Below are 11,934 nucleotides of genomic sequence, written 5' to 3'. Positions count from 1 at the left end.
ACTTAATCATGAAGTCCCCACCCCACCTTCGCCCTCCCTACCAGCCTCCACCCCCATTTCAAGACTAGTAGGTACGCCACTGTACCAATCAGAAAATTGGATCAGTATGTAAGCAGGGGTGGGGCCGGAGGTGCCAGGGCCCCCGTCAGTGAGAGCTGCCCCCCCACCCCTCCGTCAGGGAGAAAAAGCACAATTAGTCGGGGAGAAAAAAATTTATATGTATTTTCTACATATTAGTAGACTCTAAAATTGATTAAATAAGCCTTCAAAACCCCTAAATTGTCAACATTTTCGAAGGCTTAGCCTCCTGGACCACTTTCGAAACCTTTTAATCAAAGGTCGACCACGTCTACTTTGCTTTTGTCAGGGGAATTGACCCCCCTCGGCTAATGTGACCTAATTAGTTAATATAATTATTAATAATTACCAAAGGTAAGATCTAGAATGTGATAAAATCACTTAGAATCCACTTCTCATATGAGGATGCTGAGGATATGTCGTCCGAATTCTCGGACTTAGTGTGGCCCAATTTACATTGTGTAAAGGGCTCAGGATGGTCGTAGATGAGTGAATCCATTCTAGGATCATGACATCACGCAAATTTTAAAGTTACGTATTCATGCGCAATATTGAGTTTACGTTATTATCTTGTCATTTTTATTATTGTTGTTGTTATTGTTATCATCTTGTTATTATTATTATCAATATCAATTATTATAATTATTTTAAAATTGTGTGTGCTTGTATATTTACACATGTATTACTTGAAATATACTTTATTTATAGTTCACCTTGGATGTTAGGTTTGCAACACATTGGGGTTGTTTTATGGAGTTGCTGTAAAATCCAGAAAAATGATTACTAATACCATTGTTATTATTAAAAATAATTTGTATTAGATTATAATTTTTTTTTTTAATTATGTATTTATGTCACTTATTCTATATCTATATAATTATATACATATGATGATTATATTGTTAATTTTTTTATATACTGTACTTATTATTATTATTGTTGTGTTTATCACCACTAATGTTGGTACCTTTATAGGCTGGGCATACACAGCCAAATCCTTCTCTCTTTGTAGACACTTGATGGCGTGACCCCATCTGCCTGTTCTCACCAGTGTGTACATTCGCGCTGAATCCAAATTTTCGGATTGGGAAGCATATCGGTCTGAATTTTGGTTTGGATTTGATGTAAATGTGGCTCATGTCTCCATGAAAACAGAGCTTTATAAATTGGTTTTTAATCCATGTATGCCTGAAATTACAAAATATTTGGTAATTTTCCACAAATTCGCTGAATTTAATACCTTTGACAAGAAAACAAGTACCAAAATAATTATGCAGGCTTGGTTCAGGTGATTCTACGTGCAATGATTTTTTTATATATATTGTAGCAATGTAAACATTCTTGCTTTAGGTTAAGGATAATCAGGGAACAGTTAATAATCAATGTAGCACGTATGGAATTATACACAAGTGATATTAATTGCCTTTTTGCTTTTCTATTGGTATTTTTGACAGTGAGTGCCGTGTCTTTTTTTTTTTTTTTAGCGAAAATTGGAGAGCAACTACCAACAAATCACTTGTCAAAAATACTGAATCGTTTTTATTAGTGCAAACTTAAAAATTATGGTGCATCTGAAAGAATAGTCAACAAAAATCGCTTAAATAAAGAAGTCTTTACTATGATTATAATCTATTAAAAATGAATGTAAAGTAACATAAACATTACTGCGGTTGAACTAGGCCTACTAAAAAATTTACCATTTAATGTTTTTTTAACTCATTTCAATAAAACTTCAATAATCAGGTGGGGATAATTAGGTATTCATCTTTCATTGTTACTGCTTAATTTCAAACAACATACATTCATATTATAATAAAAAAAAGTGCAAGGTGGAATAAATATGATATGTTGAACATTGAAGATGTAAATACCATTTAGTGTCATGATAGTCATGATGCTGAAAACAGTATACTGTATTATCATCATGATGATATATTTATGTTATGTTAACATGAATATTTTTATATTCAGATAACCAACGAACTTGGTGATATAAAGTATGAAAATCAATACATAATGTTAACAATTATACTCACAGGTGTTGCATTGAATAAATTACTGTTATTCTGATTACTGTCTTGATTTCATTCCGTGCATTATGTACTGTGTTGTGATTTATAGAGTACCACAGTCGTGTCATCACAATGCCAGGTTGCGCTGTCTGTTGTCAATGGACGTTAGTTACTGTTCATTACGCCTGAATGACTTCATAGGCTTTCTGGAATAGGCATTTTAAAATCTAATATTTTACCATCAAAATGTACTAAAAACACAAAAGCTCGCATTATATTATAATATCGAACACACATTTAATCATCAATTAAAATTTACAAAGAAAAAGTAAGATACAACATCTTAATAATAACGTTAGAAATTGGGATCAATGGTTTGCAACGATAGCAATGGAGTAGTATCACATAACACTGTAGTACTCTATATATACATTTTAGTTTATCTTCTATGCCTTTATAACAGTAAGGTCTAATTCTTTTTTATTCCCTGTAAGTTCCAAAATGTATAGACCTGTCAGGAAAAATTTGGTCCGGGGGCCAAAATCGGGCCGGTAAAATAGACCTAACAGGTGAGGTGCTACAGTTTTGAATCTGTCAAACATGGGTTATGGCACCTACCACCATTCGCTCCCCCATCCCCTTCTTTGGGTTAATCACTGGTTTAGGTGTGCATTTTTCTGTCTGTAAACTTTTCTGCCTGTTATTTTGGATAGATCTTTTGTCTACAAATGGTGAGGTAATTTTTATTTTACTTGAATACATTTTTTTTGTGTAATAAAAGTAATAATGATGGAAAATGTCCCGAGTTCAATGAAATGAACAATGAATCCATTAAAGGCATGTTTCTTTCAATCCATAAAATTTCCATCAGCCTGATTAGAACAATGGGCATACATTCTCACACAAAGACACAAATAACGCAAGTAATAGACCTCAATCGTCAAATAAAATTTCTTCTAATTAATTGCTTTTTATTTTTAAATTCTGATATCTCGCGATCCAAATTTTAAAACTCTTTTTTGGACCGCTGTCCGGGGGTTGATAATAATCCACCCATATTCATTTTGAATTGTGATAAAGTAAATGTTGTTCAAACATCACATGTCGGCTGAATCTGGGATTATAATATGTACAACAAACAAGCAGAGAAAAGACCTCCGAATGTTGTCGATGGACTTTGCTTGATCGTTGCTATTTAATTGTAAGCTATCGATAGATATTGGCGATTATCAAAGCAAGATAATTATACAGTAAATAGTGATGAACGAATAGGTCTATGACAATTATTTATATAACCAAAAATTTATATGAAATTAACCCTGGTCAGCAGCTCAGGCATAGTAGACATAGGCTACATTTAAACAAGGAGAGAAAGCAACTCTTTTGCTGATTAATTTATTTTGATTGCTACATAGGGGGCCTATATTTTTTAATTACACAATGTTTATTTTGCCGGCTGTAGCTCTAATTTGCACATTTTTTAAGGCTACTGTATGTTTAAAGAGCACCCGCAATAATCATTACGGAAATGATGTCCACCGGCTATATATCCACTGCCTTTTAATTAATGTCTATGTCTGCTAAATAAATATTGATTAGTTGATTAAAAAATCAATGTTTCTTGACGGAATGAGATCTCTCGACAGAGCTAAGCCTAACCACCTATATAGAGGACCAATATTATCTCATTACCTATTCAATCGTACTTCAAAATATGTTCCCAAATACAATAATACAAGAAACACATTAGGCCCATATTGCTTTATACTTATATAAATAGCGTCGTATGAAAAGATCTAAAACTTTCTAAATGTATTACCATAAATTTTTATAAAGCACGCATGTCTAGTTGCAATATTTATCGTAATATTATATTATTTTAATAATGAAAGTTATTAAGAGGTCATTTGGTCACTTGTGAATAAAGATTAACAAGCAATTTCCTGATGGTTAAAGAAGCCATTTTAACTCTGATGTGATGTGATGTGAATATCCATTTTTTCGGAGTTAGATCCAGATCTAGAAGAGCTTGCACTCAAACGTCCAGCATTTCAGTTCGTTATTGGCAAGGGTTATTGTCGTTTTTGAAGTTCTCAAACTCAGTATGCCAACCAGCCATGTCTTCGAGTTTCCACAATTTGTAACTTTCACTCCAGTCTTTCTGAAGATTCTCAATGTCATCTAAAATAAAGAACAATAGTTTAAACATGCAAATTCAATTGACAAATTTTTGTAAAGTTACATTATTATGTGTTTTTGTATTTTTCGTACCGACATACGTAGCACGCCTGGATATACTGTTGCGCCAAAAGCTACAATCCTCTGCCCTGAGAGCGCGTTTATTCTCCATTGCTGGTGTCAAATCTTTATAAGATAACTCTGGAATAGTAAAGACTGGCCACGCAGGATAGATCGATGTTTCATTTGGTGATCCATTTGGATCGCTGTACAAAACAAAGGAATGCAGTTGCATGTAAATTAAAACATGAACAGTGACAAACTGATAATGTTGGTAATACATAACGATGTTAAACGGTGTTATTTGATTTTCTCTGACGCTATTGATACCAATATTATTAACTAATATTATACTAATAATAATAATAATAACGATTTTTACATCACCACCAAGATTGGTGCTCAAGGCGCAGTGTCAAACAACAGGTAGAGAACAAACAGGAATCACAAATAACAAAGTGTAAAGTGTAAATTTTATTATATAAAATTAAAAACGGCAGCACAAGAAATCAAAATGTAGACCTACCCTTTCATTTTGTCAAAGTAATACCATCCTTCCTATTTCCTACTCACTTATCAGTTATACAAACTATCATTTCTTTTTTATAAGATATTACCTTGTCAGTTTTTTTTTTTGGTATATTTTACATTTAATTTCATTGCATCTTATGTTCCCTTTTCTTATCTTTTCCTTATCTTTCTTATGTTACCAATTACTTACCTTTCCTTTTTCTTTCTGATGTATTCTATCTTTACATTTCCTTTACTTTCTAATGTCTACTTTTCTTTCTCATACATATCTTTCTTATGTTTCCTTTTTTTTCTCTATTTCTTTCTCATGTTACCTTATCTAATACTAATATTACTAATATTAACTTTCTTTGCAAAGAGCAAACACAGGTGGGAGCTTTAGTATTTCAGTTAGCTGGGACGGAACTAGCGACCCAGTCACCTCACCATCACACACAAGATGTTTTTAAATAAATTTTAAAAAATTTAAAAACGGGGGGGGGGTGGGGGTGAGGAAAAAGAGAAAATTGCATTCCCAAGTCCGGGAGTGTGGATAATGAGTTGCCAAAGACATAAAATGTCTTCAGCCATAACTATGGTGGGAATGCGGTGGTCTTAATTTTGGTTCCCTCAAATTTCGAATTTTGTGGAGACGAAACTGACACTGCCGGACCAAGGTCCTTGAACAACACTTCATTTGAAGACAAAGCGTTCACTTTCACTTGAAAAATTAAAGACCACTGTTATGGCTGTTCGAATGGCATTATGCAACGATTGTATTGATTGGTTGGTTTTTAATTTAGCAGTGTTATGAATAATAGGCCTACTCTTACCCAAATTTGGCAAAGTTCGTCCAGTAACGCATAAACTGCACTGACATTTCTAACTCTTCATTTGTCTGTTTGTATCGTTTGCGTAGTGCCGGATTATAACCCCATCCGAACGTGTATTGGACTTCCTCAACATGGGTTGCTCCTAGCCACTTCGGTCCCAATGTTCTGCCGACGGTATACACAGACATTGACGGAATATGCGTCATCTCGTACTGGTACACTCGATTGCCACGCGTAGCATGCGCCCTTGCGACGTCTATTGCCGGACATGCGAAGTCTTGGTCAGTTGTCATTTGAATAAATTCATCTAAGTGACTTGTTAGATTGTTATCAACCGTTGTCCAGTCCAAATACTGATGCTCAATTGCATCCATTACATACGGGTTACTGTAAATATGAATGTATTTTGGGAAAGTAGATCGAAACTCATCGAGGAGCATTACCGGAGGTTCTTCTGAACTGATGTATTTTAAGTTGTCTTTGAGAGCCCAGAGTGCACCTTCATCGTGGTTAGTACCTATAAGGATGTCTGTTGCCTGGTATTCCATCTTGGCAACTAACGTTGCTGGTGCATCTGACAGAAAATAATTATCCACAATTGGTACAAATGGGACTACATTCGTAACTTGTAAGACCAACTAAAAATAATAAACAAAAGTGAGGGTTAAGAGATCACATCATTGGATCTAGTGAATGCATTGATTATTTCCGAGTGGGCGCATTGATTTCCACATATTTATAATTTTACCTGACGTTGAGCTGCAGTAACATCTTTCATGGGTTTGCTACGAAGACACGCTACAAATTCAGCGGAGTCTTCTTGAGTGCAGTTGACGGATCTACCAACATGTCTTCCATTAGAAATAGCCTTGTCTTTATCCAACTCAACAGCCCAACCGGGGAGCGCTGAACCACTCTAGTAAGAACAGCAAAACGTGAACACTGTTTAATGGGCTTTTGAGTCCTATGCTTGCACGAGACAGTCATTCTATGTTTGTTTCAATTTCAACCAGTTATAAATTCAAGGGGCTCTGCCGACCCGCACCCGCCCTCTTCCCCAACCCACACACATTTTTCAAAATTACAAAAAAATAGAGAAAAAAGGTAAATAATATTTTATACTTTCGGCAGAGGTGCTGAGATCAAAAATTTGCTTACCTCCATCTGAAAGTCCCTCCCTAGGCCCCCTCCTCGATCCGTCGCTGTCAACAAATGGGTACATAAGTTACGTCTAAGTGCAGAAATCGCAAATGATTATAAGCACTGAAGGAGCAGAGGTGTTTACAAATAATGGTTTCACTCTAATGAAAGACCCCTCCAATTAAAGACCACCTCCAATAAATGACCACTCTTCTGTGTTCCCATATAAACAAATGTTTTTATCATTATTATTCTAATTACAGGCCAAAGCTGCTAAAGACCATGAAAACCTTGGTCCCAAAAGCGGTCTTTAGTTGGAGGGAAAACTGTATTGTGACCAGTATGTGAAGTAATAATATAAACCCTTGTGGAAGGTGCTATACACTCTGACCAATATCTTTGTCAATATCATCATCTGGGTCATTCTGCGCTAGAAGAATTGTTTGTATCGTACGCAACACTCTCTCCTGCGTTTTTCTGCCAATTATCTATTAATTTATTAATTCCAACTTGGAACAATATTCAAGGAAAGAAGAGTTCCCGATACCAAGAATCCGAATTTCTTATTTTTGTGCATTGTCATTCACTAATTTTTACCTCTGTTATCTTTTCGTCTATTTTCTTGCATATAATATGTATATTATATATTATGTGTACCAAATTTGGAGACAAGTACTTCAATTGTTTATAAAAAGCTTAAGAATAAAACAAGATTTGTATTGTATTAGGCCTATATAAGATTTGATAGGTGCATGTTGAATAAATTTGATTTATTGTGGTTATTATGGTCTAAGCTTAAATCATAAAAGGTTAAAACTAAACGGGAATGAAAAAGTTTTTAAATTATGTCTGGTTCTGGTGGGTAACGCTAACCCTTAAGGACCCTAAAAGTGTAGTAGCATGGACCTATTAATAGGTCCATGCTAGGAGTATTGTTGTTGTTCAGTCTCCAGTGACCAGAATTTGAAGCAGCTCGAGCTGTTAAGTTGTTGTATTAGTTGTACGGTATTACTTGTTGTACTTGTACTTATAGTTGTTTTAGGCACCTTTCCCCTAGTAGTTGTTGTCATTGTAGTTGTTATTGGTGTTGCATGCATCTTTATATTATTATCATCATTATCATTATTATTATTATTATTATTATTATTATTATTATTATTATTATTATTATTATTATTATTATTATTATTATTATTCATAAACCTACTTGCATAATACCTCGTTGAAACAAGCCCTTACTTAAGGGGGATAGGATCTGCAAATGCACACTTGCTGCTCCTGCACTTTCACCGAAGATAGTAATAGAATTCGGGTCACCATTGAACGCTGTAAAATAACATATGTAGAACTATATTTGCGTCCATAACTGCTAGGGAAGTTATCTAACCTACACTGTTATTTCAGATCCATTGCAAAGCGAGTAGGCCTACAGGTACTGTACTGGGAAATTATCTTACCTGCAATGTTATCTTGGACCCATTGCAAAGCGAGAATCTGATCAAGCATTCCATAATTTCCTGGGGCCTCGTCATCGCCTTGAATAACAGAAGAATACCTACGGTACGTCATCATCGTTTGTATTTAACAAAAAATAACGCCGAAACATTTTCGCTTATTAGTAATACCGTCTAATAATAATAATAATAATAATAATAATAATAATAATAATAATAAATAACAATATATTAGTGTCAGAGCACTGAACAAGATGAGTGTTGCATACTGCTGCCGAATAATTAACGACTTGATCAAATAGACAGGCTAAATAATGAAATTAAATATGGTTTATTATATTTTACCAGTATTCAATAAAAAGAAATGTTACCGGTAACTAGGAAACCATAGATTCCTAAACGATAATTTACAGTAACTATGATGACGTCACCGACAACAGCTAATGGTGTTGGATCATATTCAGGTTCAGATCCGCCTCCTACGATATAAGCACCACCATGGAACCAAACCATCACTGCTGTTCCCGGCTGCAAAACGAGATGGATGCATTAACGAGTCTTTATTAGAACTCTTACTATTCTTATATTATTATCGGCAGTCATGTGTTGCATGTCAATGATAATACTTTGTTTTCTTTGTTACTCATTAAATAATATTGTAATATATATTGTATGAACTGTTTTTTCCCTTCATTTATACATAATGTATATTCATAACAAAAAAGGATCACATTATGTATCGTATACAGTGCACCCCTCCAATTCGAGACCACTTTTCCAAAGACCCAAATAACAATCTTCAACCTTTTAAAAAGCTAGCCTTCTAATTGGAGACCAACCCCGAGACCATCCCAGATTTTTAAGTTCCAAAGGTGGTCTCGAATTGGAGGGCGAAATATATTATATGTTCATGCGAATTTTATCATACCAGTATCATTCATAAACACTACATATAAACTATAAAGATATTAAGACTTTCTCTAAATGAAAAACACTAAACAGTTGCCATTAATTTCTCTATCTCGATTCTTAAAATTGTATTATCTGTATATGCAGTAGAACCCCCTATTAAGGTGATATCCGGACCAAAAAAGTGCACACTGAATAGGTGATGGTCATAGTGTTAAATAGACTTTTCCTTGTTTTGTAGCCGAAAAGGTGTCCGCTTAATAGGGGTGTCCCCTTAATAGGGGTGTCCCAAAGAAGGGATTCTACTGTATTTTTTCTATTATTGGTATAAATAAAGAATGGCATTTTGGTATTTCATAATAATATCAAATTCACAACCCTATTTTTTAAAAGAAATAAACAATAAAAAGCAATATTTCTGTCATCTATTTCTTTTCCTTAAAATCATAACATCATATCATCGTCATCATCATATTATTATTATCATATCATCATCATCATCATCATCATCGTCTTCATCTTCATATAATCAGTGCCATACCAATGTGATACTAATTATTATCATTGATGCTACCTAAGACTGTGGTGTGGTAGTCTGGGTGCTCATCAATCTATTAATTTTTATTTTTATATGATATGATGGTAATGATGATGCAAAAACCCTTATAAAATACATCTTTTTCAGTGCATTTTAAAAGGAGAAATTTGAACGAACGTCTACTAATTATTGTCATTAATGCTACCTAAGACTGTGGTGCTCATCAATCTGTTAATAATAATAATAGTAATAATAATAATAATAATAATAATACAGAATAGGTCATGGCTTATTGACGTATGAAATGTGATGTATTATCATTAGTTTAATGGTTTAAATAAACTCTTACCTTCGCAGACTGAGGAACAAATATGTTCAGGTATAAGCAATCTTCTGAAGTCTCCGCCGATACAATGTTAGGGTTCGTTTGTTCGCACACATTTCTGTAGTAAGTAGCGTTCCAAACCTCTGGACTCCACGGCTTTCTTTCGATAGGACGTTTGAATCGAAGACCCTCTAAAGGGGGTTCAGCAAATGGGATCCCGCGGTACACGTCTACATTTACACTTTTGTTGATGTATGTATTATCCTCGAATAATATACTTATACCAGTGACGTCACCCATTGCAGTTGTAATAGTTTTCGACGTCACTGAAGACAGAACACTGGCAAGGAGAGCTAAAAACCTGCATTGGATCTTCATCTCATTGACACAATTTTATTCCCTTATATTGGATACCTCTCTGTTTTCAGAGTGAAATGTAACTGCTAGTATGATCAGGGTAATCGGCCTATGTATAGGAGAGGCCAACTATGATTCTGATACCGTTTATGTATTTTGGTGCCCTATCTATCCATTATGTTGACAAGACATTTGAAAGTAGGTCGTCAGAAGTTAAGTAATACCGTATTACAAACACTAGATAGCATTGATTCCTACAGGGCGTTATACAAAATAGGGTCACTTATTATTTGGTGGAATCATTTGACGTTTACATGCACAAAAATGTAAACAATCGTTTTAATTCCAAAACATATTTTAGCTTTAAAAATATACCCCACCGGTATTATAATTTTTAAAAAAAAATTAAAAAAAAAACTCTTGTGAAGTGTACTATATAATTTTTCTAATGTTATTAATGAATAGGCCTTTAAATTTAAAGAATAATTTCAGGTCTCCTAATGCTATCTTTAAACGTAAAAGAGGACGGTGGGCTGGTTCTCATATGCATAAGAAAATACCAGTGCATATTAGCAGAGTTAATAACTCAGATAATACTGGTTTTCGAAAAGATCCTAGAGTTTTAATTCCAATTCAACCCCTGGTTAAACTTAGAAAATTTCAACCTAGCATGTATTTGGCCAATGCACGTTCTTTGTGTAATAGATGAATAAGTTTGCACTTATATTATGGGACAACAATATAGGTATTGCAGGTATAACACAATCCTGGTATCATTCTAATTTTACTATCGATGTTCAGCAGTTGAGGGTTACTCGTGTATTCGAAAAGATAGAGGTAGTCGCGTTTGTGGTGGTGTGGCGTTATATATTAATGAAATGTATGACTACAAATTGGAAAATGATTGTCCTGATGATCTTGAGTGTCTCTGTGTCGATGTTAAAGTCAGCCATAATTCTTCTATTCTCACCATTGTTGTTTATTATCCCTCCCAACTGTAACCAGCATCAGCTGCTTACTGAATTCTTGTGTTCTAAAATTGATCATTTTCGAAGTTTAAGGGATGATGCCTCATTTTTGATAATGGGTGACTTCAATGATTATGATATTAACCCTTTAATTGACCAGACTTCTCTTGACCAGGTTATTGGTTTTCCAACTCGCGAGAACACCTGTCGGGATAAAATTCTAACTAATATTTCTGATCTTTATCAATCTCCCCTCAAACTCTCTTTAGGTCGTAGTGACCATGCTTCCATTTTATACGAACCTTGTAATTTAAAAAAAAAACACATATAAAAAGGAAGATAGTTGAACGTTGCCCTCTAAAGGATTCGTGTATGCAGTGTTTTGATTAAGTTATTACAGGGATGGATTGGGATAATTTGGTTCACTTAAACGGAAATTATTTTGAGTACGGTACCTCGCTGGTAAATTGTAAAGTGTATTGAGGAATAACTATACAATATTCTTTCCCTTCAGTATTTGTTCGCGTTAAGGAAAGTGATAAGCCCTGGATTAATCAACGTATAAAAAAATA

The 11,934-nt window shown here is 34.3% G+C and overlaps 1 protein-coding gene across 1 annotated transcript; it reads right to left on the bottom strand.

The window, feature by feature from the left end:
* Nucleotides 1–2,432: 2,432 nt before the first annotated feature.
* LOC117103183 (cholinesterase 1-like) lies at nt 2,433–10,526 on the bottom strand. Its single transcript, XM_033243703.1, has 8 exons — nt 10,062–10,526; nt 8,637–8,793; nt 8,269–8,346; nt 8,019–8,137; nt 6,420–6,587; nt 5,672–6,309; nt 4,362–4,534; nt 2,433–4,271 (listed from the first exon to the last, which is right to left on the bottom strand). Exons 1-8 carry the CDS (start codon nt 10,413–10,415, stop codon nt 4,150–4,152), a joined length of 1,809 nt encoding a protein of 602 aa, XP_033099594.1. The 5' UTR covers nt 10,416–10,526; the 3' UTR covers nt 2,433–4,149.
* Between the last annotated feature and the right edge of the window lie 1,408 nt (nt 10,527–11,934).

Source organism: Anneissia japonica, unplaced genomic scaffold (genome assembly GCF_011630105.1).
Source record: "Anneissia japonica isolate Jap-2015-1 unplaced genomic scaffold, ASM1163010v1 scaffold2652_len1590060_cov184, whole genome shotgun sequence".
NCBI lineage: Eukaryota > Metazoa > Echinodermata > Crinoidea > Comatulida > Comatulidae > Anneissia > Anneissia japonica.
The sequence above is the reverse complement of the archived record's forward strand: the minus strand, read 5'-3'. Positions and strand labels throughout refer to the sequence as shown.